Source organism: Hipposideros armiger, unplaced genomic scaffold (genome assembly GCF_001890085.2).
Source record: "Hipposideros armiger isolate ML-2016 unplaced genomic scaffold, ASM189008v1 scaffold_42, whole genome shotgun sequence".
Classification (NCBI taxonomy): Eukaryota; Metazoa; Chordata; class Mammalia; order Chiroptera; family Hipposideridae; genus Hipposideros; species Hipposideros armiger.
Genome location: NW_017731392.1, coordinates 4,084,397 through 4,112,193, shown reverse-complemented (window position 1 = coordinate 4,112,193; position 27,797 = coordinate 4,084,397). Strand labels below are relative to the sequence as shown.

Here is a 27,797-nt window from a genome sequence, read left to right as displayed (position 1 = left end):
CCTGCCCCTCAATCCTCTAGCGACGCGTCTGGCGACCGCGGAAATCCACCTTCAAACTCTTGGAAGTCTCGACTAACCTATGTGCGCCTCTCCGCTAGTGTTACTGCAGGTGTTCTTCCTGATGGTCCCCGAGGGCGCCCGTCCTCAGCCCTCTTCCCCCCTGCCAGGGACAGTGCCCACTCCTTCGGACCTGGGGCCAGGGTCGCAGGGTGGCACACCTCAGTCCTCGGAGGGGAGTGAAACTCCCTGGCCCGTGCCTGGGAGCTCTACGGTGGGCCCTACTGTCGTGACCCCTTCGGCGCCTGGGAATAGGACCGCGGACCTCTTCCCGGGTGAGGAGATGTGGGCATGGAAACTACTGACTTAGGTCTAAAGTTCTGTCAAAAAAGCGAATTGTCACAAAGTGAGGAGTGGGGCAGTCCGAAGAGGGGAATTCGCACTTGGAAGCGTTAGGGGATCCTCATCCCTTTCTCTCTGCCTTTATGTTGTACCCTCATAGTCCTGCCGATCTGTGTCTGTGACTTGACTCCTGGTACCTGCGATATAAATTGCTGCTGCGACAAGGACTGCCATCTTCTTCATCCGAGAACAGTTTTCTCCTTCTGCCTTCCAGGCAGCGTCAGGTGAGTTGCGTTGCGTTGTGCAGATTGACTCCTAAAGGGGATTGGGGCCCTAGAATAGGTAATATTTGGAAGTAGGAAGAGTTAGCCTTCTTGCCTTCCTCCCCCACTTCCACTCCTATAAATGGAATTACCTTGGTTTTTCCCAGGAGTGACTGCCTCTTCTGATTCTCTAGAGCAGGGCTGTGCAGTAGAACGGAACCTTCGTGTTGTCCTGTGGCTGCCCAAGGAGTCCTCACTTTGCAATTTGCTGACATCTATGGGGCACCCTTCTTTGGACCTAACCCTGTGTTTCTAAGTGTATTTATTCTTCATTCTTTTTCCACACAGGTCTTCAAGTTGGGTGTGTGTGGACAGCTCTCTAATCTTCAGGAGTAATTCCCCATTTCCTTCAAGAGTTTTCATGGATCCAAATGGAATTACGCAGTTTTGTGTCCATGTGAACAACTGTGAGTAGTTATATGTTGGCTGTCCTTATTGCCTAATATTTATTGAAAATTGGCTTTATCTCTGTCCTTTTCTTTGTTTTTTAAACTTTTTTCTTTTGTGCCTTGAATTTCTATCATCCTTCCTCTCCTTGTGCCTCCCCACCTGCCCCCTCTCTTTCTTATTAGTGAACATTTGGAATTTCTTATCCCCTATTGGCTATGGGTCAGAAAACCCATACAAAACTTTAATTTCAATCATCCCTGTTAGCTCAGATAATTACAGATCGACTCTATTTCCCCACTTGCTACCATCTCCATGAAGGCATTCACTGAATCCCAAGTATCTGATACATAGGAGGCACCAAATAACACTTGAATGAATGTCTTTGAATAATGAGTCTGTACCAAGCTTGTTTTTATTTTATGAGACATCAGTGTTGGGGAAAGAGTATTATACTTGCATCTCAACCTTTCCATTTACTTACCAGCTGCACAGACTTGGGCAAATCCCTTTGCGTTTCCAGTCTCATTTCTTCAACTGCAAAAATAACACTAGCCCTGGATGTGAAAGTGCTCTATAACTGTACAGTGCGATAACGATGAGAAGTGGTGGTTGTTATTAGGTTTTTAAATAGACTTAGAAGTTTGTCCGTGATAGCTATGACATTTCTAAAGATATGAGGCTAATGTGTCTCTATTTTATTGTCTAAGAAGCAAAATAATGTTCTCACACAAAACAGACTTAAATGTCCCTTATACCCTGAAAGTTAATTCATCCTGATTTCATCTGACTGTTAAAAAAGAAATAGCAAAACTATATTTATTTCAGAAAGCAACCAATTTTCAGTTTGGGGGGACTTGTAATAAGTCTGTGGCTGCCCCAGCCTTGTTATGCTGTAGCGCTATTGCAATAGCATCCAACTGGCCCTCCCTGCTTTTAATCTCCCCTCCTGCCTCCTGTATATACCATCCTGCCACTACTTCTGGACCAGTGATTCTGAACTGCCTTCCTCCAACAACACCTGAGTGTCACTCCCTTGGAAACTATAGGATACTTTGAGTGTTTATATGAATATTGTATCTCCCAGGGTAAATTATCAGCACCTAGAAAAGACGGACCAGATCTCTGTTTGTACATAGTGCTTAGCATTTGCTTGATAATGATTATAAAGAACAGACATTCTTAGTCAAAGTCTGTACAGCATGACAGAGTGGAATGGAGACCAGAAATCAGGAGATCTGTGATCTACTCCTGGCTCTGCCAGATGGCTCTATGGTCTTTTGCAACTCATTTACTGTTTTGTTACACTAGAGACACATTTGGTATAGGGCAGATGTTAGTATTATTGAGCTTCTTTTCATCACGAACTGCCTGGCATTCATTGGCCATAGTCTCATCTTAGATCTTAATACTAAAACAATGATTCATTTAATAGATTACAAATCAATTAGAAAGTGATAGAAATCAGAACAGTTTTTATCTCTGAAGATGGAGTATTGATTAGGAACCTTCTGGAAAATGTTCTGTAAACTGAGTAATAGTAATAAAAGTATATAAATTTGTAAAAATTATTTTGAGTTTACACTTAAGATTAGTGCATTTGTATACTTAATATGTATATATTATGCCTCAATAAAAATATTTTTAAAAATTAGTTACTTGGTATACAAGATATTTAAAAATAAATGTTTTTCTTTATCTAAATCCCTTTTCTTTTTAAAAAACATTTTAGCAAAATTAAACTATTTCCAGGAGCTCCAAAAGGTCAATGCAAGCAACTTCCAGGCCCTGGTTACAGAGTTTGAAGGCAAATCATTTACTTCCACATTCCAAACCCAATCGCCACCACCTTTTTACAGGGTGAGCCTGGGGAAGGGGATGGGATTGGTTTGATTTTTTTTCCTCATAGCCGACAGCTGCCCGGGTGTCTTTGAGGTACCCTGCTGCAGTTAGGTAAACCATTGTTAGCTCTTTTAGAGGGCATTATTGTCCACATTAACAAGCTATTGAGTTAATTTTTGTTTCTACTTTTTCTTTTCTGGTGGACTTCAGTCCGCTCTCACTGTGAATGCATTTTTGTTCTACTTTGTTCAGGCTGGGGACCCCATTTTGACTTACTTCTCCAGATGGTCTGTAATAAGCTTGCTGAGGCAGCCTGCAGGAGTTGGAGCTGGGGGACTCTGTGCTGAGAGCAATCCTGCAGGTGAGTCCAGAGCAGAAATGCCAATCTTTTTGTTCAGTTCAAAATGGGCTTTCTCATTTACCACCCCCTTAATTCTTTCTGTTCTAAGGCTTCCTAGAGAGTAAAAGTACAACCTGTGCTCGTTTCTTCAAGGACCTAGCAAACAGCTGCACCTTGGATCCAGCCCTCAATGCTGCCTCTTACTATAACTTCACAGTCTTGAAGGTGGGTATCCCTTCTCTCCCCACTGTCACCACTGTGGGTTTAAAGTCAACAAGCTTCCAACTGTCGGGTTGTGGGAAAAGCACTGAACTGGAAAATACCCAATTGCTACATAAAAGGCAGAGGGCCTAGAAACCCTGTCATCTGAAGGAAGATGAAAGAATTTGGGCTAGATAGGTAAAAGAAGAGATTCTCACCCTCCTGGCTAATGATATTGGCTTGGGAGGTGGGAAGGGTGGTCTCACTATTTCAGCAAAACTTCTTGCTTTTGCCTTTCAGTAGAGCTCTGTTCAGGGTGGGTGTGCATCGCAGTCCATCCAGCCTCCCCTCAGCTTTACTCCTGGCATTTTAGTATAAAAAGTCAGGTAGAAGAGAGGAAGCAAATCATTCTAATGTGTTGATTCCCCACCCCAATATGTGAAACCACAAGCTCCTGGAAATTTTTCTCTAAGGTGTATGGATAGTCATTTTTTTTTTTTTTTTACTGTTTTCTTATTCTAGGTTCCAAGAGGTATGACTGATCTGCAGGATATGAAGGTATGATGCTATTTATCAGGAAAAAGTAGAGAGGCTATTCAGTCCCTTTGCATATCAGGCAATCTCAGTCTAGATTGTAATGGTGAAAGAAAATGTATGTATGATATATTAATCTGTTAAGTGTGAATCTAAAACAATGTTTTCCATATAATTAATGTTCTATATGGTTAATAAGCATCATATGAAATAAGAATTCAAAAGGTACTAGGTAAGTTTGGGAAACATTGGGTTCAATAAAGTTAAACACTATATTTAGGGTGGACTTCTTGGAGTCTTTAATTTGCTAGAGGGCCTTGTTAATCTCTAAGAGGCGAGTATCACATATAGTATTTCAAAACTTATTTGACCATGAAACCTTTATTTTATATTTAATAGAATTAATGTTCTGAGAAATATGTTCTGAGACATGCTGATTTAGAATGACTTGAACTTATGTTGTAGGCTGGCAATGGAAGGATAAAGGTGATGGTAAAAAGTGAAAAAGACTCATTTGTGTAATACTCATGTGGCTAGAAGAGAAAATGCTGCCTTTCCATTTTAGTTTATTTGCTTCTTTCCCTTGCTAGCTCCAGGTTCCTGTAACACTTGTCACAAAGGCTGGTTCTCCTCTGTTGGCTGGAAACACTTGTCAGAATGTTGTTTCCCAGGTAGGGATGCTGACCTCAGGTCCTGGACTGATGTATATTGATCAACATTGCCAGGGGTGCTTCGTCTTCCATTAAGTACCAGACCAACTCCACATGAATTTTTGTGCATTATCTGAAACTTAACATGGCAAGAATTGAGCAAATCCCCTTCCTCCCTACCATGTTTCAGTCATTTGCATCGCCACCATCTTCCAGTATTTCATGTGCAGAACATTAAGATTATTTCACTCCTCATTCTTTGTCCATATGCAGTCTATTATGGGTCTTACCACATTTTCTTCTGTTGACGAAGTCAGTTATCATCCGAAAAGCTGAAATAGACTAGTCAACTTGTTTTCCTCTATTCTTTCTCTTCTAATCTACATACAGAAGTAAGAATTATTTTAAAGCATAATTTTTAAAGACTATGCACAAAAATCTAAGGTTACTTTCAAGCTTCTAACTTCCTTCTTCAGCTATTATCTTTATTCTCTTCAGACGTGGCGACAGCCAAGTAAACCATGTTTCTGTTCCATGATCACCTCTGCCTGGGCTTCTACCCACCTTCCTCTGCACACAATCAAAACTTATTTTTCTTCCCTTTCAATTCTTCCCGTAAACTCACCTCTCCCATTAACCCTTTAAGAAAGCTCTGTCTAGTCTCTTTTTTAATGTGTAGATATAATACGAAGTCAACTTTATCTCTTCGTGGTATTTGTGTTTGGCATTTTTAAGGTTACTTGTTTATTCTCCCTCAGTTATTTTTTTTGAATAATTGATATATTAGTTTTAGCTGTACAACACAATGATTTGATATATGTATATATTGCGAAATGATTACCACAGTAAGTTCAGTTAACCTCCATCACCACAGTTACAATTTTTTTCTTGTAATGAGAACTTTCAAGATCTACTCTATTAGCAACTTTCAAGTATACAATATTGTTAACGATGGTCACCTTCATTCAATTATAATAAAACCCTTAAAGACAGAAAATCTTTTGTCTTAAACATAATGGACCTGGTAAATGATTTTTATTAATTGATTCTACTTTTGTTTTTCAGGTCACCTATGAGATAGAGACCAATGGGACTTCTGGAATCCAGAAAGTCTCTGTCAGTTTTGAACAAACCAACCTGACTGTCGAGCCAGGCACTTCCTTACAGCAACACTTCATCATTCGCTTCAGGGTTAGGGCCTTTCGATTATATATGGGATCGAGACGGGAAGAAATATTGGGTTAGAAATAGTTACTCTGCTTCTGTAACACATGCGAAATAGAATATGAAGGCCTAGTTCAATCTATCAGTTGAGGCCTCAACATTTACTATCCCAGCATTTAACTAGAAGTGATAGGGATTCAACAGTGTTTATTCATTAACATTTTCTCTGATTCTCTATCTGGCCCCCAGCAAAGCAGGACTTCAATCTCAACTCCAACTCTTTTTTTAAATAGTCATTTTGAATCATAAATTCAGCCAACATCCCACAGAAATTCTTTAACTAGCTTTTCTCATATTTCAGCCAGTTTGGTTGTTTGGTTTTTGTTTGTTTGTTTTTCACTTTTGCTCTTTATATTTCTGTATTCTTTGCACTTACATGTTTGCAATGAGCATGAATTTTTGCCTATGTGTATTTATGAACATGTAAAAAATATAATGTGATGGCATTCAGAGTTTTATTCCTTTCCCACTTAACCTAAGTTTCTAATCTTGATCACCATCTTTTGGCTTTCTTCTACTTCTTTCTTCGTTTTGAGCCCAGCACAGTTTAGTTTCTTCCCAACTCTGCCGTCAAGTGGTCAACCAAATCTCATGTCTCTCAGAGTTCATCTCTGGAACATCTATAGTTAATTAAAATATATTTCTAAATTATGTTTAAATTCCTTTCATTTCAGTCAGGCTGAACATAGCCCTAAAATTTTTTTTGAGAAACAGGGTTAATAGATCCTTGGTTGTAATCCTTGGTAGAGTAGCATATAGTAAATTTCAATATTCAGATCATGCAGTGCTTCCTTTGGGGGGGGAGGGAAAGGAAAAGTCATTGGAGTAAAAACTTCTGCAAAATACCACACTGTAGAAGGAAGTCGATTTGCTCAGTGCATCTAACTTACTGCACTGCCTTAGGAAGGGCATGAAGCCAAGCAGTACAGGTGGGAGAACATGCTTTTCTCCTTTGTGACTTTTCTTCACTCTTTCTGCAGGCTTTCCGACACAGCACAGCTGCTGCTCTTCCTGGTCCTAGAAGTGGAAATCCCGGCTACATTGTTGGGAAACCACTCTTGGCTCTAACTGATGACTTAAGTCACGCAGTATCCTTCTTGGAGTTGGGTGGCCTGTTACAGCCTCATGAGAAAACTGCAGCTGCTGATTTTTTAGATTTTCCAATCCTGAGGTCCCCCCATTTTTTAGGTATCCATGACTTCCTTTACCAAACCATTAATACATTATGTTCTCAAATGTTGATGCAATGAAGGGCTTTAAAACTGATGTTAGACTGGCCAAAGGTGAGAAGATGGTGACTGATTTTTGTTTTAATGAGGTATTTATATGCCAGTGTGTGGAAAATCACTAGTTATCTCTGTGTTTTTTAATTACCGGAGGAAGAATACAAATTGTGACTTGAACGATATCATGATAGTAATAAAATATAGTGTTAATGAAACAATAAGCATAAATTTTCCAATCTGCGTGGTTTTTTTCCTGTTATGATCTCCTTGACCATCACTTTTCACCTCAGATGACCCTCTTACAGAGCCAGGGTGATGGAACGTGCTCTGTTAAGAGACACGAAATACAATTTGGAGTGAATGCAATGTCTGGGTGCAAGTTCAGGTAATTCTTTGGCTTCCGCATCATTTCCTACAGTTTTGTCTCTGTAGGGATTATGTTGATGTGGTAACATATTTTGAATGAGAGTTCAGAGAATGCTAGTTAGGAATAGTCGCATAACCTAAATAACATTGTTAAGAGTTTTCTGACAGTCCTTTATACCAACTAAGCGTTATTTTCCTCCAATTTATTTTATAGTATTATTTCTAACTTTTGGATTCATACATTAAGATGGTTATATTAGTATGTTAGCATTGGACTGCAGCCTCCATGGTGTTTCATTTCAGGCTAAAAAAGGCGGACTGCAGCCACTTGCAGCAGGAGATGTATCAGACTCTTCATGGAAGGCCCAGGCCAGAGCATGTCGCCATCTTTGGTGACGCTGACCCAGCCCAGAAGGGAGGGTGGACCAGGATCCTCAGCAGGAACTGCAGTGTTTCAGTAAGGAGAGAAATACATCTTGTGACCGAGACTCACTTTCCCCTTTTGTTTGTAAATTATGGATATTAATATTAAAACCAGCCCTATTTCCCTAGATGATGTGGTTGTCATAGAAGGAAGAGAATGAGGTCTTAAGAAGAAGAATGTAAGAAATCATGCCCCTTTGATGTCATGATTTCAGGTTAGGTTTATACCTAACTTACTTTCCTTGGGGAAAAATTTGAAGGTAGAAAATGCAGAGATTTATAAAACCATGCTCTTTGGTTCAAAATCAACCTTACTCATAGTGAGAAAAAATAAATATATTTCACCTATATACCAAATATTCTCTTATATTCTTGAATGTTGGCTAGCACAGATTCTTTGAGGTTGAAATTTTGTTCTTTCTCTTGTTATAAAAATTTATATTTTTACATTTACAGTTAATAAAAATATACATTAACAGGTTAAAAATTCAAACCATATAGAATGGTATTAAATGAAAAGTAAAAACCTTGATACCTCCACCCCAGAGTAACCTCATTTAGCTGTTTCTGCTTTTACTTTTTCTGGTGGCCCACTAGGTCCATGCACAGCCTAAGTAAAAAAAGGAAACCTGCTGTGCTATTCTGTCTTCTTTTGCCTACCCCCTACCTCCTAACTTTAGTCAGCTCTACCTTTAATTTTATTTATTTTTATTTAAAAGTTTAAATTATTTTTCTGTATAAGTAATACATACACTTGGTTTGAAATTCAGGAAGTACAAAATAAAAATCTCTCTCCCAGGCAGCTCTTCACTTCCACAGAGGCAACCGAAGTTACTAGTTTCTTTCCTTCCATAGATAATACATGCTCACACAAGTAAATACTCTTATATTCTTTTTTTTTTAATCCAAATGATATAATATCATAAACACTGCTCTGCACCTTGGTTTTTTCACTTGATCTTAGAGTTCGTTACATGTCAGTATGTACTAAGCCTCCTCATTGTTTGCATAGTATAATTGCATAATACTCCATTATACACATGAACCATAATTTAATTTATTTAACCAGTTTTGTTGGTGGACATTCATGTTTCCAGTCTTTTGCTATTATACACAATGCAACATTTTATAACCTCATTCAGGTACCATTTCATACATGTGAGAATAAACCTATGTGATAAATCCTAGAAATAGAATTGTTAGATCAAAGGGTATATGCATTTAAAAATTTAATAAGTCTTGCTAATTCATTTCCCATAAAGGTTGTACCAGTTTACAGTCCCACCCTCCATGAGATTGCTTGTTACCCCATACCTTCATCAATACTGTTGTCAAACTTTTTCATCTTTGCTCACCTGATAAGTGAAAAATAGCATCCCAGTGAGTTTCCTTTTTCTCTGTAAGGTTGAGTAATCTTGACATATGGTTGAACAATTTGTATTTTCTTTACTATCTAATTATATCACTTGCCCATTTTTATTGAGTTACTGGTCTTATGACTTATAGGAAATCTTTGTGTGAAATTGGCTCTTTTCTGTGGTATGATTTGCAGATATTTTTCACAGTTTGTTATTTGTTCGTTGACTTTGGTTATGGTGTTTTTTGCCATGCAGAAGTTGATTTTTCTGTTGTGAAATTCATCAATCATTTTTTCACATTGGAGTTTTAGTTCAGATTTTGAAAGGCCTTTCCCCTTAGAAATTATTTTTAAACTGCCATTTTTCCCTTTCTCAGCACAATTACAACTTTATTCCTTGTATACTTCTTTCCTTTTAAGGAGATTTGGAAGGATAAGAAAACACATGTACTTGATCCAGCCTTTAAGCAACTGGAGTCAAATTGAGTTCTCTTAAACCTCAAAGCCATACTGAGGGAGTGTGGTTTTGGGTGATACATGGCTGAATACAGGAAGGGGTTGGTTAGTGACAAGAAAGTGGAGAAATTGGAACCCTCAGTCATTGCTGGTGGGACTGCAAAGTGGTGCAGCCACTTGGAAAACAGTATGACAGTTCCTTAATAAATTAAACATAAACATGGTCTGTCTTCTATTCCTAGTTTATATATGTTATTACCTGTGTCTAAGCCTTACTATAAAAAAGTATGAAGCTAAAAAGGTACAAGGCATATTTGAGGATATTTTATATCTGCTAATTTATAGTAACCTCCTGACTGATAATCCTCACTTCCATTAATCCTTCCTGCATCTTGGAATTAATCTTCCTAGAGTCAGACTACTTGGTTGGACTTCATCATCTAACACTAAAATGTCTTCCTTAACCTTTCACTGCTCCTGTGTTCAGGTCCTTTGCTTCAGTAAAGTGGTCTGCTCAGGGCCAGTACCTGGAACGTGCATGGCACACAGGAGATATTCAATAACTATGATTCACATTAATCAATTAATGTCCTTCCATAGCATCATGTGCTGTTCTACTTGTATACCTTTTTATATTACCATATCTCTACCTGAATTTTCCTTTAATCAACATTTCTTCCAATCACATATTATTCATTCCAGTTCCATGAAGCCATCCTCAACCAGAAATGGATGTCTCTTCTGGCATTCCATAACACTGACTATGCACCACTCACTGAGTACTTCTTATAACCATTGTATATGGGCTCATGTTTTATTAATCTAGTAATTTCCATTTTAGAATATTAATTTTCCTAAGATCAAGGACAATGATGTGGTCTGTGGTAAACTTTGTGTTCTTTCTCTAAGCCACAGTGCCCTCTCTGTTATTTTAAAATGTTTAAGAAACAATGGCTACTTAATGCATGGTGACTGACTATAGACAACCATCAGCAATTCAAGCAGATGCTTCTTTATCTTTCTGTAGGCTATGCATTGTACTTCCTGCTGTGTCATACCAGTTTCCCTGGAGATCCAGGTATTATGGGCGTACATAGGCCTCCAGTCCAATCCACAAGCTCATGTGTCAAGAGCCAGATTCCTATACCAGTGCCAGTCCAGACAGGTAAGTCATGACTTATAAAGGACCACTAAGCCTTATAAAGCCTAGAGTGCCTTGTCATCCATTTGATGACCAGATCATTTTTAACTTAACTTCTGAGAGTCAATTTATGCTGCCAGCCAATGTTTGGCTAGAGTGAGCTAACACTGCTTTCAAATTGATCCTCGCTGCCTGGTTACTGAAATTAGCATGTCATCATGGTGAATACAATCTATATCCTTTTTTCTTTTTTTTTTAATTTCCTGTACCCAGGCTATACTATAGATTAATTTCTTTTTAAATTATCGTACCAATTTTATTAAACTGGTTAATTCAACCGCAGAAAACATTTTCTGTAACTGTATTCAATGTGATAGTCACACACTTATCAGAGACTCTGAGCCTGTTGATTGTTTTCAAAGTTACTTCTGTGACTAGTTTGGAGTTATCAATTCATGGTTGATTGTGCTCCGTTAAAATAAATAATTTTAATATGTCATAAACGTATTTTTTAAATGCTAGACACTAATTGGTCACAATTTGCAATTTGAAAAATACTTTTAAGAGAATACATCTCTGACTACTTTTAAAGCTAATTATATTGTTTTATTTAATGTCTTTTATTCATTATAATTGAAAGTTGGCAGTGTTTTTTTATACCTCGATCAAATAGCATGTGCTAGAAAAACTGCCAATCTAGCTAGTTGCCAGTTTGTCTTAGTGGTTCTTAATCTTATGGACCCCCATTGAGAATCTGTTGAAAGCTATTCACTTACTAGAAAAATGCACAGACACACATTCTTTATATAAGTTCAAGGGATTTGTTGATTTCTTGAAGCCAGGCTAAGAACTTTTGCCACAATCTCATAATTAAATAGTATATTAGAAGTATAAAGAACACTAAACAAAATAAGAATAATTCAGCGTTAGATTTTAGAAATAATTGCTTCAAAAGAGAAGGCTAGGAAGTAGCTAGATTGGGAAAACAAGGGTTCTATTTCTATTTTCTGTTGATGGCTTGGAGAAGACCAACTGACCTCTCTTCCAAGAAGGGACATTAGTAGCACTACCACAGTAGCACTACTGATCTTGTGACAGTCAGTAGAGTTTCTGTCACTAAAGTCTTTCTTTTTTCAAGGATCAACCAACCACTATTTGCCTCTATCTCTTAATGAATTATTATACAACAGAAGTACTTTGCCCCCTTCTATGGTTCTTAACAGCCTCTATAGAGATCCTTACCTAGTTCACAGGGTTTTTTATCTTATTACCTGTTTTTTTTTAAAGGAACTTTTGAAAGTTATGTTCATTATTCCACATGCTAACATGTATAACCATTTGAGCTCTCTCCCTGATACATGATGTTTAATCACATTCAATTTTTAACATGTTTATTCTCTTGCCTTATTTGAAAATCTTGATAACTTCATTGACATGTTAAAATAAGTGAAGGGATTTAAATTTTTTCACTGGCTTCTCTCTCAATATATGTTTGTCCCTGAGAAAATATGGAGAAATAATGTGGACATTATCTGGAAAAATAGTGTCATTTACTGCATAACGACATTTCAGTCAACATATACATTTCATGTATATGGTCCCATAAGATTATAATGGAGCTGAAAAATCCCTATCATCTAGTGACTTCTTAGCCCTCATAAAATCATAGTGTAACACATTACTCACATGTTTGTGGCGATGCTAGTGTAAACAAACCTGTTGTACTGCTGGTCGTATAAAGTATAACACATACAATTACAGTAGTAGGCTATGACATCTAGGTTTGTGTTTGTGCACTCTATGACATTTGCACAACAATGAAATCGCCTAATGACACATTTCTCAAAATGCATCCCAATTGTTAAGCAGTGTATGACTGTGTTATAAATAATTTATTATTTTTCAGATGATGATTCTCCTTAATTTCATTTTATGTAAACCAGTTCTAAAATCATAGTGTTAATACCAGATATAAGCTAACATCTCCTTAAAAATAATGTACTTATTTGAGGAAAAATTACCTTTCCATGGTCACTTAATAATATGCTTTATAGTTAAATAAGTTGTAACCATCGTAATAGAAATCACCATATCTTATTGTGTTAGATTGAAAGAGACTTATGAATGTAACAAACAGATGCAGCTCATGTTTCTGCATTGGGATTCTGATTTAGACAAACAACTGTAAAGCACATTTTGGAATAGTTGGGAAAACTATATTTTAGATAGAAATATTACTAACATGAAAAGGTAGAGGTTAACTTCTTTAAAAAGCATATTACAAAACAGTCTATACAATATGATCTCATTTGGTTAACAATGTGTATATGGATGTTTTGTGTATAGATAAAGACAGATGTTAATAGTGATATTTTTAGTGATGAAAATATAGTGTTTTTCTTATTTTCTTTAACTCTGTACAGTACAGTTTACTGCTTTTGTGATTAATTTTCTTAAAGTCAGTAGGAAAACATCTAAAAATAGCTAGATGTTATTTTAAAGATGAATTTATTATTTCATTCACACTAGCATGGAAAAACATGAAATACTTAGAAACAAATTAGCAAAAGAAGCGTAAGACCTCTTCACTGTAAAACATAAATGAGAGAAATTACAGGGAACCTGAATTAATGAAGAGATACACCATGTTTATGAAGTAGAAGACTCAGCATTATAGGTATCTATCTATCCCTAATGGATCTATAGATTAAATGCAAACTCCAAAAAAATCCTAGCAGGCATTTTTGTGGAAATTGACGTGCTGATTATAAATACATGAAAATTCAAAGGACTCAGAACAACCAAAACAATTTTGCAAAAGAACAAAGTTGGAGGACTTACTCTACTGATTTCAAGATTTACTCTAAATTTCACAGTGTGATACTGATATACAGATAGACAAACAGAGCAGTGAGACAGAATGAAGAGTCTAAAAACAGGCCCACAAATTAAATCAATTCAATGGGGAAAGGACATTAAAAAAAAAACAAAAAAACAACAGTTGGTGCTGGAACTACTAGATAAACATATCTAGTATGGGGTGGGGGGGAATCAACTAAATTCACACACAAAAAGTATTTATGCTTGGATCATAGACCTTAAATCCAGAGTCATAAAGCTTCTAAAAGAAACATAGGAGAATATCTTTGCAAATTTGAGGTAGGCAAAGATTTCTTGGACAGGAAACAAAAATCATTAAATCTCTGCTCATCAAAAGATACTTTTATGGGGCCGGCTGAGTGGCTCATTGGCTAAGTGTTGGCTTGGGAGCGTGAGCTCTGAGCAGCAGGGCCTCCAGTTCGAATCCCACATGGGCCAGTGAGGCTGCGCCCTCTACAGTTAAGATGGTGAACAACAGCTCAACCTGGAGCTGGGCTGCTGTGAGTTGCCGGTGACAGTGTAGGCTGCAGTGGGACTGCAGTGAGCTGCCTAAGCTACCGTGAGTGGCTGGCAGCCAGCGTGAGCGGCCGGCAGCCAGTGTGAGCTGCCATGAACAGCCATCCAGTGGCCGGCGACCGACTGCCTCAGCTAGGAAGAGCACAATGATAATACCAACATGGGCCAGTGAAGCAACGTCCTCCACAACTAGACTGAAGAACAAAAGGACAGCAACTTGTCTGTTCCCCTTCCCCAATTACCCAGCACTGTTCCCTCCCCCAATTCCCCAGTAAAATCTTAAAAAAAAAAGATACCATTATGAAAATGAAAAAGTAGGCTATAGTTTGGGAAAAAATATTTCTCAATGCATTGTCTGACAACAAAATTCATGTCCAGAACATGAAAAGAACACTTACAAGTAAATAATGCAAGGACTTCCCCCCACCCCCGCAAAAAAAAACACCTAAAAATGGGCAAAAGATTTGAACAGATAGTTTTATTTATAAAAGGAGGTAAACAAATGGCCAGTAAACATGAAAAGGTGCTCCATATCATTAGTCCTTAGGGATATACAAATTAAAAACCAAAAGATACCGCTCACTGGAATATTTAATAGACTATTCACTAGAATAGCTAAAATCAAAAAGATTCATAACATGAAATGTTGCAAAAATATAGGACAACTGAAATTCTCATACATCACTAGTAAGAATGAAAAATGGTACAATCTCTTAGTCTTTACAAATTCATCTACCCTATGACCCAGCAATTATACTTCTGCATATTTACCCAAAAGAAATTAAAACATGGCCAAAACAAGACTTGTATCAGAATGTTCACAGCAGCCTTATTCATGATAGCGCAAAACTGGAAACAATCCAAGTATTCATCATCAAGAAAATGAGCAAATTGTGGTGTATTCACACAATGCCATACTACTCAGCAATAAAACAATGAATTACTGGTCTGCAAAAAAGCATGGATGAATCACAAAACATTTGTCTTTAGTGAAAAAAGACAAACACGCAAAAATACACTGTAAGATTCCATTTGTATGAAGTAGAAAAATAGGCAAAACTATAGTGACAAAAGTCAGGAAGTAGTTACTTCTGGGAAAGGGACAGGAAATAGCCTGGAGGGAGACACAAAGGAATTCTCTGAGAATATGGACATACTCCAGATCTTGTTTTTGGTGTTGGCTACATACCATATACAACTGTCAAAACTCATTGAAGTGAGATGTGTACCTTTTATTGCATATAAATTATGCCTCAATAAAAAAGTTAAAATGAAACAAAAAGACACTTAAGAAAAATGGGAGAAAAAAGCCACAGATTAGGGGAAAATATATGTGCAATACACGTACTTGGCAAAGTCTTGTATGTAGAATAAAAAACTCTCACAGCCCAATAATGAGTTATACACCTGACCTGAGACAAAGAGGAATTTGTCCTAGTTCATAGTCTGAAACACATAGCTACAAAACATAAAGAGATGGTTCACAGCTTTTTTCTGATAATGATAGTTTTCATTTGTAATGATTCGACATGCAAATTAGTATCTAATGGTTTAAAAATTAAGATTATAAAACTGTAATGTAGTAATATATAGGGCGTACTTCTTATTACCAAAACTAAACAGAATCTGATCCAAACTTTTCATGTTGTTACAAAGTAAATCTTATTTTGGAACAGTAGATTTTGCTGCAAGTAAATTGAATTGAAGCAAAAAAAAAAATCCTGTAAACCTTACAAAATGTTAAAATAGAATTGTTGTTGGTGATTTCTAAGTAAACATAAAATATTATAGCTCAAGGTAGAAATAAATTGAATCAACCATACATAACAACTGGATCCCTAGTAAAAGAAATGGACTGACTTGGCTATAGTCCTTTTATTGTATTTTTTTCTGCATATTAACAACTTATTTTTATTTTTTACTACCATAAATTTCAACCAGAATACTTGAAAAAATATTATTCTGCATGAACTGAACAAATCTGACAAAGAGCGAGTATCTAGTTTATTTTCATTGCACTATGAAGTTTTAACTGAACAGCCAATTTTAGATTTAAAACCATTAAGTACACGTGACAATGAAAATGGCAATGCATTAATCTGATGGCATCCTATCCCTATGCACATGTTCTTGTTACACTACTAGTAATTACCCTGGAGCATAGACAAAATGTAGATGGAGGAATTGCCCTCAAAAACTAAGGGATTAAAAATCACTGTTGTCATCACTTCTGAGGACAAAGCTGCTGCCAGTGAATAGGGGCCCTTCTTCCTGAACATTCCCCGAACTGCCCACAGTCCCTCTCTCATCAGAATCGTCAAACAACTTCTCGCTGGAATCCTCATCAAACAGCTTCTCTTTGGAACCATCTTTGAACATCTTTCCATCTATATCTTCATCCTCCTTTGCATCTACTTCTTGGTCTGAATCTTCAAATATCTTTTTATCTGCATCTTCTTCTTCCTCCTTTTTATCAGACTCATCATCAAAAACTTTTTAATATGCATCTCCCTCTCCTTCCTTTTCATGTGACTTCATCAAACTCACTCTCGGAGCCTTCCCTCATCAAACACTTTGTGAGCGCTGTCATCTTCAAATTCTGATTTTTCAGAGTAATTTTCTTCTCTTTTTCAAGAACATTTTCATTAAACTCCTTGTCAGAGCCATCCTCATCAAACTCTTTTTTCAGGCCATTCACATTCTTTTTCGGAGCCATCTTTAAACTGCTTTTCAGAGCAGACTTCCGAATCTCCTTCCCAGTCATCTTCTTCAGACTCCTTTTGGGGCCATCCTCCTGTTCAGACTCCTTTTCAAGGCCATTCTTTTCACAACCATTTTTGAGTTTCTTCTTTTTGGATTCTCTTTCGGGGCTATTCTCTTTGGACTCTTTTTTAGGACAACACCCTTCAAACTCTTTCCGAACTGGCTTCTCCAGACTCTCTTTCAGGGTAGTCTTCTTCGCGCTGTCTTTTGGGGCAGCCTTCCTCAGGCTTCCTTTCAAGGCAATCTTCTTCAGCCTCTTTTTCAAGGCCACTTTCTTCAGCATCTTTGTCAGAAGTATCTTCTTCAAATTCTCCCCCATCTTCTGTTTCTTCCAACTTCTCATCTGTAGGTTCTTCAAACGCCACTTGAGCTGCGGCTTCTTGAGAATTCATTTGAGGTGTGCTAGGGTGCTCCCCAAAAAGCCTTATTTGAGAAGGCCCTGGCCTTTCTGCAGCACTGATGGAATTTGAACGCCTAAGACCTTTATTGGCCTCGGGAGCATTGAGGAAAGCCTCCCATCCTTTCAGCCTTTCCTCCCTTTCTCTTGTGGTCTCCTCCACCTGATAATCTGTCGTCCCATCCCACACTTGGGCAGTGATCTGACGGCCACCAAACCACCGTCCATCGAGGGTTTGAATACAATAGTCAGCTTCCTCTGGATCCCTGAAGGACACAGAGGCCACACCATCTGGGTGTCTGTCAAAGAGAAGGAGCTTCCTAATTTGTCCAAACCTTGAACACTCTACTTGAAGGTCTTCTCTGATCTCATTCAGCACCAATGGATCATCCTCAAAATCGACAGGATGAAACATATTTTTGATGATGACGACTCGCTCATGGCGCATTCGGGATGGCCCAGCTCTTCTCTCAGGTCTCCAGTCCAACTGCTTTTGTTGCAGAGACAGCTTTTTCTTGTAGTCCTTGCACTTCTTCTTCTTCTTGGAGGCATCATATTCTCCCTTCAGTTGAAACTTTGCCACTTCAACATGTAATTTGTAGCCTCTAATTTCATCTTCATCCAAAAGTTTTAATGCAAGATCCACAGATTCCCTCTTCAAATAACAGCAAAGCCCATCTCCTTTAAGATTTCCTTGATTATCTTTGTAAAGCTTGACCTTAAATTCTTCTGTTTGAGGATCTCTCATAATAATGCCAAACTTGGACATGAGCTGTACAAATTCATCCACTGTGATGTCTGGAGGCAAACCAGACACATATACATTTGTATTTCTGTCTTCTTCAACACGAAACCATCCTGATTCAGCCTTTCTCTTTTCTCCCCTCTTTTTGGGATCAGTGGGTTCTGGGTGTTTTCTCTGTGGCAGTTCCTCTGCAGGCCTAGCACTGACATTCTGTACATTTGCTGTAGAGCTAGACACACCATCATTAGAAAAGCCATAATTGGCCTGATATGTAGCAATGAAATCTTCAGTTATCTTGGGGAACCAAGCCTTCTTGTCCAGGTCCCACTCGTAGGGGGTGTCATTTGGCTGCTGCCGAAAAGAATCCATTTCTCCACTCGGATCTTTCTGCATGTCTTCATCCCTGGTGCCTCCGTACAATTCTTGCATTCTCAGCTGCTCCTCAAAGTCGTCCTTCCCATCCATGTTGCTGACTTAGCCCAGGGGCAGGGTCCAGGCGAGCTAAGAGACAAAGATGAGGCTGGAGGAGAACAGAGAAAATGAGGTCTGCAGCTGTCGGCCCGCACCTGCCCCCCAGCGCGCCTCCCTGCAACACCCCAGTGGCCCTTGGGCGGTCGGGCCACACAGTGGCCACACTGTCCCCGGTTCTCCCCACCCACCACGTACGTGTGCTGGCTGGTGCTCTCCTTTTACTGTATTAATAACAGAAATGAGAAGACTGGACTTTGAGGGAATTTGTTTTTTTGGACTTTGCCCCCAGTGTGTTTGATGCACATGCTAAACATTTTGCCTAGGTGTAACTTTTAAAATGCAAATAGGAAAAATTTCTACTTTAGAATTCAAATATAAGACACTGAACTTAAGTTTGTTCTTTATGTGGTACTAAAACACAGATTCTAAAATGGGTCAGTAATATTCAGTATTACCCAGTGACCCAGGAAGTGCATTCAAGTTCCTTTAAATTTAATTGGAATATCTACTAGACTGCATTTGTTCTAAACCTCCACACAATTATGGAGGCAATATTTTTAATATAAGAAGAAGCACTTCATTTGACAGGCTAGCTAATACATAAGTATATGAATGAACAAAGCACAACCTTTAGGGATCCTAATTACAGTGTGGTGAGAAGGATAAGGGGTCAAGATGATCTGTAATTGCTGGCTCTTAAACAGCTATGGCATACTTTCCACCTTGTGATTTATTATCTCGTGTTACTTTATATTATTTTCCTGCCTCCAAAAATACCTTCACGCATTTGTCAAAAATGAAATCATTATTGAATGCTCAGTCTGGGCTAAGTACCATGCTGAGTGCTAGGTATGGTAAACATGATAGACATTGTCCCTGCTCTTATGGAAGGAGTAGGGCAATAATGAAGTGAAGTTTAGAACACTGTTATAGAAATTCACCAGGAGATGCTGACGACCTGGGCCCAGGTCGGGGCTGTGAGGGCAGCAGGAAGTAGACAGAGTTCAGAAGATTTAGGGGTGTCACAGGTAGGAATTGATAGCTTGTATGCAGAGTTTGAGGGAAAATGAGTCAAAGATGATGGATATGTTTTTAGTTTGGGCATTTCATTCAGTTCTTTAATACCTTATATGTGATACCCTATTGACCACCAAATATAATTTTTCTTTTTGCAGTGACCCTTATATTTTTCATCCCTAGCTCTCCCAACCCCTACTTTTTTTTTTTTTAATTTGGTCAGTATCCCTAAGATTTTATTCTTTTTTGTCTTGTTTGTTTTGGAAGGCTGTCCTCAAGCTACTGGAACCGATTTTGCCTGTAGAGTGCCTGGAAATATACATTTCCCAGATGGCACTTAGCCAGTGACTTAAGGGCGAAAAAATATGAAAGCCCAACTACCTTGCCTTGGATTGGGACAACACAAATTGTTGGGATTGTGAAGCCTACCTTATATTTCAGAGTTCCCCTGCAGATTAGGCTAATGCTAGATAATGGTGTATTTTCTGAAATTAACAAATCATTGTATAATTTATCAAAATAACATACATATACGTTTAAAGGCAAAAAATGCCAGAAAAGAGGATCTCTTAGCAAAAAATAAAGTCCCAAGTCCCCCTTGCCATCCTGCTTTCCAGAAATTACCTGTTAAACTCTTTTAATCTTTTCTCTGGTACTTACCTCAATTTCTAAGCAATATTTTATTTATCTCTTGAATCAGGAGGGATTTTGTTTGTTTGTTTGTTTTTCTGTTTTTTTTTTTTTTTTTAGCTGAGCCATCCTGTCACCTGTTGGCAGCTCAGTGGCAGCTCAGCTCGGGCCAGGAATCGAACCTGGAAGTGACCCTGTTGTTCAGAGCTCGCACTCTTGAGTGAGCTCTTAACCAACTGAGCCACTCGGCCAGTCCCGAATCAGGAGTTTATAGATAATCTATTGACTTCATATTTTGGTAGGTGAGTTTAGCTCTGTCAGTCTCCTCCTATTCCTCCAACTACTCTCCCAATGTAGTTATAACAAAAAGTTTTATTAAATCAATACTCAGTATTTCATTGTTATGATTATATAAATGTTCATGATGAGCCAGGGAATTAAATATTTGTGAAACTTTTTACTTTTCCTGAAATTAATAATTACCTCATTTCATTTCTGTACTTTGAGCTAATGGCTAAGGCTTCTCACATGTTTTGTAAAATTTCTCAATGCAGTTTTCCAAACAGTTGAACTTGTCATATAGTGTTATCAGTTATACCTTTCCTACGTATCTTCTTTATGGAGGCCACTATAACCTGATGTAATATGGACTGTGTACTGCCTGCGATGGTTATGAGATTTTCCTTTACTGTCCTCTTAGGAATTCTTCTTCTTACTTGTGTTAGATTCACTGTTTACTAGACCCACTATTTCCTTTTTTTTTTTGGTTTATTCTCTTGTTTTGGTAGAGCTCAAATTCTAATAACCTCTTTTTAAAAGGCACATGTAAAGGTCATCTTTTTTTTTTTAGTTTGTATATCTAAAGATAACTTTATTCAACCACCATCATCATCATCATCATGATTCATAGTTGATCATTTGACTAGGTATAAAATTCTAGATTGAAAATTATTTTCATTCACAATTTTGAAGGCATTCTTCCATTGTCTTCTAGTTTCCAATATTGTTCAGACACCATTTTAAGATCTTTTTACTCCTAGTAGTCTGAAGCTTCCACAATATTATGCCTTGGGTAGGTTTTTTCCTTCATTCATCATACCAAACAATTCATGGGGGTTTTGACTCTGAAAACTCAGTTCTGAGAAATTTATATTATTATTAAAGATACGTTTAATAATTTCCTCCCCACTATTTTTTCTGATCTCTCTTTTGGAACTCTATCTGTTACAGGGTCACCAGATTGCTTCTCTAATTTTATCTCATATTATCACTCTTTAGCTTTTTCTTTCTAGAAATGTTCCTCAAATTTGTCTATTAACCCTTTTACTGAATTTTTTTATTTTGGCGATCACATTTTTAATATCTATGAGTTCTTTCTTATTCTATTTCTTTTCATAATATCCTTTTCTTATATATATTCTAAGATATTCACAACTTTTCATCTTGTCTCTGTTTCCTCTAAGTTTATTTATTCTGCTCATTTGGTACAGTTTTTTTCTTTAATGTGAGATCTTTCCACATGTCCAGCAATTTCTAGCTGTCTATCCAAAATCAGATTAAGCTATAAAGATTGAAAGCTCTGTGGTCATGAGTGAGACTTACTGACTTGTGACCTTTACTATAGGGCAGTTAGGTACAGTTGCTTTTGGGATTGTGGAACTGCTAGATGTCAGTACCTTTATGCCTTTTTGCTGGAACTGTTAATTTCCTTCTGAAAAGACCCTCTTGACTGAAGGGTATGGTTAAAAGACCATCTGTCAGCATTTTGGTGCTAGATGAGGAACCTTTTTCATTATACAGCGTAATTTCCCTATTTTTAGTTCTATACCTCACTTTGCCCTTTTCTGTGCCCAACATCTCTAAATCCAGATTGTCTGTGGTCTGAATTGTCCAGTCTCTTCTTGAGGTGGAGAAGGGGTTGTTGCTTGATTGTACTGAGGGGGCATCATTCAGTAAGCATTTTCTGTCCCTACCTCATCCCTGCCCCCTGTTATCCCCTATATTGAGTCTTTCAGGATTCTACAAAGATCTTCTTGCTTCTAGTCTCTGAAGGCTTTTCGATTTGGCCTTCTTTCCCTCTGTGAAACCTTGCCTCCAAATGCTTTCTATATTCACATATTGTGCTGTCTCTTCATTTTAGTAAATATGGAGTTTTAATTTTTTTATATCCATTTCTTATTGGGTTGGAGTGCTTTTGAGATATAGAGGGGGAAGACATGTCTTTATGTTGCCATCTTAAAATCAAGTCTAATAGTAGCTCTTGATGAGCATGTATCTTGGGTTAGTTTAAAAAAAGTTCAAAAAGAATTTTTATCATGTGGGGTGTCCCAGCCATTGAAACACCACCATAGGCTTAAATATATATAGTAAAACCTTGGATGGCGAGTAACTTAGTTTGCGAGTGTTCCACAAGACGAGCAAACATTTCTCATACATTTAAACATGGTAAAACGAGAGATGTCTTGCAATATGAGTAATTTGTTTCCGAAACGAATTATGCTCGCAAATCAAGGTATTACTGTATATATATACTACACTCTTCCATCATAAGGCCACTACCTCAGTTCTAACCACAGCTCCCAAAAGGATCGCTAGCAGGCAGTTTAAAATGTGCCCTCCCCCTTAATACTCTGAAGTGAGTCAGAACAGCATGTTAATTAAATCAACTCCTAGACACTATTGAACCCAAGGCCGAAAATCCACTCCCCCGTCTATTTCCCATCCCAAAGTATTTCTAGCCATTCCAGCCAATATAGCTCATCAGGCATTTTGCAAATGAGATTAAATAACAGGATTAACAATATGCTTCAATAATGTCAACTGCAAAGATTTGCTCCAAAAATTTATTATATAACCTCTCCCCAGAGAAAAATGAAAGTCCTAACAGTAAATCCTTTCTTAAGTTAAAGCAAGCTTAAAGTTTATTACTTATTCTTTTTCGTTAGTTCATCTCAGCCAGCCTTCCATGCCTGGCTGGAATCAGGATGCCCTTGGCAGCTTCAGCCTAAGCTGGCTGTCCTTGTAATGTATGTGGCTCTTACAGTGCCTCAGAAATTACGTTAGTTCTTATGCCAAGTCCCTCATGAGCTTAACTGTTTACAGAAAAGAACCCAAAGAGTTACTGTGACATGCAAGATTTGCACAGCACTGGCCCCACACACATTTAAAAAAAAAAAAATTTCCTAGAAGGGTTATTCTGGGCAAAACTATGTTCCTGGAGCCTGGTATTTACTGTTGCCAAAGACCACAGCAGATAATATGCGGCATCAGAGTGGAGGAAGGTGAATGAAGGAAATCTTTATTTCTGGTTTAACAAGATAGCTATTTACTGTCAAATTATAATCAGAAGTTTGCTTGTTGAGCACAGTTAGAACAAAGGGAATTCATTTTAGATAAACATGATTCCAGTCATCAGGCCACAACTGTATGTCTACCCAAAGCTATGTCTATTAGATCAGATACTTGAGTCAGCTTGACAAGGTCTCTTCTCCTGAGAGCATCTTTTTATTTGACTTGAATTAGTGGATGGTTGGGAGGATGCTTTCGAAGCCTGAGATTCTGTAAATCTGATTTTTTTTTAATCTACATTGCTGAATTCTTTGCTTTTTCCATGAAGTTTCAAATTTCTTTATGCAGTTGAAGAAGGAAGGGAATTGCCACTACTACTTCCACTTGTACATGTATACTGTTTCAGAGCCTGGAGCCTCTAGGACATGATAAAGTAGAGCTGTTAAGCACATAATAGCAGCAGTTTTGCCATCTGGCTTCTCTGATATCAGGCAGTTACCCAGTTGGGGAGAGCTAGAGTCAGTCTTTAGGTAGGTGGAACTGTTCACAATTCTGCTGTCATGGACTGTTTGTAAGAAACTCCTTTTATTGTGTCTCATAGAAAGAGAACTATATAGGACCAATATGAAAAACAAGGTATATCTATCTTGCTTAGAGCAATTTGGTTTTGGTCTTCAGGGAAAGTAATAATAATGAAGTACCAAATGCTGACCTATCATGGACTTTCTTACTGCAGGATTTCCAACAAGTAACAGAAGAAGTATCTTTGACAACTATTGTGACATTTGTGGACATTACCCAGAAGCCAAACCCTCCACGGGGCCAACCCAGGGTGGACTGGAAACTGCCATTTGACTTCTTCTTTCCTTTCAGAGTGGCATTCAGCAAAGGAGTAGACTCTCAAAAAGGTTCAGTCTCTCCCATCCTTGTCCTGTGTCTCTTACTACTTGGAATTCTCAGCCTAGAAACTAAGTGAGAAAAGAAGAATGAGGTTTCAGTTTTCCCTATGGGAAGTCCTATGGCAGCCAACTTATGTTGGCTAATGACCACAGAGCACTTAGGATAATATAAGACCTAACTGAAGGAATCTTTGTACATGAGAGAAGGGATTTCAGAAAAGCAATAAAAATATTCACCCTAGCTCTTTTCTGAGAACTCTGCAAAATACACATGAGATTCTCCTGTACTTCTCAAACAGTGAAGAACGCAAAGAGCCCTTCGCCTTGTGTTACCTCTGCTAAAGGTTTGCACAACCTTCATCCGTCTGCTCACAGGCACACTTGGGCCCAGCACCAAAAGGAACATGTTACTACTGTCCCCCAGTGAACCTAAGAAAAGCTGCCCTCTGGACTTGAAACAAGCTGACTGTTAAGAACAGAAAACTGCTGGCTATATATTTTATCTGGTTCCTCTCCTCTCCCTGGGACCACACTCTGCCCTAGCATGAGTGAGGAAAACAATTCTTTCTACTCAGTTTCCAAAATGAATGTGGAATCCAAGCCCTCTTTGCTACTAGGAAATGACCCTACCACTCATTTCTGCTCTTTCCTTCCCACCACTGTGGTCAGGAGAAATAAAACCGATTGAGAGCTTTGTTGTACTAATTCCAGCAGCACACGGAAGTTAACTGACATGCGTTCTGCCTCGTGTTATTTTTCTATATATGTGAGGTTTAAAAACGAAGGAAAAAACTTTCATACATAGCATGATGGAATTTAAATCAAGGGATTTGAGTTCTTTTCCCAGGATTGAGAATCTCTGAAGATCCCAGTTGTGTGGCACGGACATGAGGAGTGCGTTCAGCATGAAAGCTGTTTGTTTAGCGTACGGCACCAGCAGCTTCCAAAGGGCAGTGCGGGCCTGGGAGCGTGGTTTGGCCCTACCTGCATGACCAACTCAGAGTCTAGCTTTCAGAGAAAACTGCTTTAAAAGGTCATTTCCTATTACCATTTCTAGTGGAGAGGAATTGCTTGGGAATTATGATAGAAAACTTGGAGAGCAGGAAGCATAAAAAAGTTTTGGCCTAGAGCAGAATTGCAGAATTATGCTATCCTTGTAATTAAGGTGAAATTTTGATGGAAGATAATGTCATTATAGCTACTAATTGACTTAAACTTCTAAATCCCTTTTATAAAAAATAAATGTAAATAATAGGATGTAATAGAATCATTAACTCCAGTGAAAATAGTTTTGAGCACTTATCTCTGAAACAGAATTGTAAGCCCCTCAACGAGCTGACAGTTGAGAGGGGCAAAATTGACATGTGACACAGGAGACACATTTGTTCAGAGAAATAATCGACGTGGGCTAGACTAGTGAGGGCCAAGCTTTGAGAGGTGGTGGGGCTGGAGCTGAGCATGGCAGATGGGTAGGACTGGGAGCTGATGAGGTGATCCCAGGAGCCAAGGACAACTTGGGTGAAGCCTAGGGGCTCCTGTGGATCAGAGGGTTGGGAGACTGACGTGACAGTGAGTAGAAACACTGAGTGGGCAAAATAGGCGCTAAGGTGGAATAAGAGGAGTGCTCATTATATGGGGACTTGAAAGCCAGGCACAGAAATTGAGAAATAGTCTGCTTTTTTCCCACAGCATGTTAGTGATCTGAATCTAAATTACCTTTTAATAAAGTATATATTATAATAAATCCTACTTCGTGAACAGAAAATGCTGATTGTAAACACCATCTGTGGTGGGTTTATCATTTTGCCCCATTCCAAAGTACCTCAAAAGTAACTTATTTCCCTGGAAGAAAGTGGCAGAGTTCTTGTAGCAGTTACTACTCACCTAAGAGGAAGTGCTTCTGTACAGGGGAGATTCTGCCCAAGGGGAGTTGGGAGCTGGGCAGCTGATGGCATGGTTCCCACCAGAGCCCATTACATAGGTGTTACTGAATTCAGCAGCCCTGCCTCCAAGGAGACCTGCACAAAAACAGACCACAGAGCTATGAAAGTATTTGTTTAGGTTTCCCAGTTTGGATTTTACTTAAAGGAAAATAAGCTTATGTGACAACTCATCCTCTATTACAGGGTAGGAGACATCTAATCCACTCCCAAGAGCCTAGAATCCTTTTCAGAATTGGGTCCCCATTTATTCAAATGCTTATTCCCAGCCTTTACATAAATTAATTAATAAAATCTCAACTGTAATTCATATACCATAAAATTCACCCTTTTAGTGGTTTTTAGTATATTCAAAGCTATGCAACCATCACCACTAATTCCAGAACATTTTCATCACCCTAAAAAAAAACTCCCATGATCCTGCAGAGATTTGGGGATGTACTGACATGGCAAGAACCCTTACTGTCTGCCAGCCTGTGTCCGGTACCCCAAGATCTCATCCGCAGCAGCTATATGGGGAAGTGCAGGGTTCCAGCCAGTGAGTTTGTCCTGCTCAGTGCCAGCTGTGGGGAGGAACAAACTTTCGTCTGCCCTCAAGGTTCTTTTGACTGGTCTAATAAGTAGCCGTGGGGTGGACTGGCGGGAGCACAACCGAAGTAATGCATACATACGTATGGGAACCCCACATGCGTGAGAGAGTCAGAGACCGCCACATGCACAGAAGGCTCAGAGACAGAAAGGGCACATAGGGTATATATGACACTCTGAGTCAGGGATGAGGTAAGGGGGGGTCTTGGGGACTTTATAGGGTCATTGCAGGACAAGAAAAAGTGCAGATGTTTAGTAAAGAAGTTTTTCCTGCCCTAGAGATGTCAAAATACGTTATCTCTGATAGTCTCTTATTACAGGCAAGGCCCCTAATTCAAGGTCTAGGTAGTTGAGGGCAGAGGTTTCTCATAAGCCCACAGCTAAAGTTGCCTTTAGCTCAAAATAGTCCGCATTCCACAGAGGCACACCTTGGGGTGACTAGTTCTGAACCCTCACATAGACTTTAACTCAAGAATTCCTATAAATCACTATGTGTGTGTGTATTATATGACAAAAAACAAAATATTTCTAAAGGTATAAAAAACACGACAAGTAAAGGACAACATCAATTACAATAAGTATGTGGGTAAATCTTAATAAAAATGTGAACTTAAAAAAAAAGAAACTCCATACCAATTAACACTCCTCCTTATTTCCCCCTTTCCCCTAGGTCCTAGTGGTCACTAATCTACATTCTTTCTTCCTCTACAGATTTGCCTACTTTGAACATTTCATACAAATGAAATCATACAGGTAGCCTTTTGTGTCTGGTTCATCCATATAGCATGTACCAGTACTTCATTCTTTTTTGTGGCTGAGTAATATACCATTGTATGAAATATACCACATTGTAT

The 27,797-nt window shown here is 38.4% G+C and overlaps 1 protein-coding gene and 1 pseudogene across 2 annotated transcripts; one reads left to right on the top strand and one right to left on the bottom strand.

Annotated features, from left to right (window-relative positions):
- Window positions 1–26,306, top strand: TCTN3 (tectonic family member 3). 2 transcript variants are annotated; one of them, XM_019639122.1, is made up of 14 exons: window positions 1–332; window positions 500–623; window positions 951–1,069; window positions 2,782–2,909; window positions 3,144–3,252; window positions 3,341–3,456; window positions 3,955–3,990; window positions 4,557–4,637; window positions 5,682–5,807; window positions 6,821–6,928; window positions 7,357–7,451; window positions 7,736–7,889; window positions 10,696–10,833; window positions 24,253–26,306. In XM_019639122.1, the coding sequence occupies exons 1-14, from the start codon at window positions 80–82 to the stop codon at window positions 24,490–24,492; spliced, it is 1,827 nt and encodes a 608-aa protein (XP_019494667.1). In that variant the 5' UTR covers window positions 1–79; the 3' UTR covers window positions 24,493–26,306. The 2 variants fall into 2 exon arrangements, with proteins under 2 accessions (XP_019494667.1, XP_019494668.1); XM_019639123.1 differs by lacking the exons at window positions 10,696–10,833; window positions 24,253–26,306 and adding an exon at window positions 7,985–8,069.
- Window positions 14,664–26,389, bottom strand: LOC109380967 (HIV Tat-specific factor 1 pseudogene; annotated as a pseudogene).
- Window positions 26,390–27,797: the final 1,408 nt, after the last annotated feature.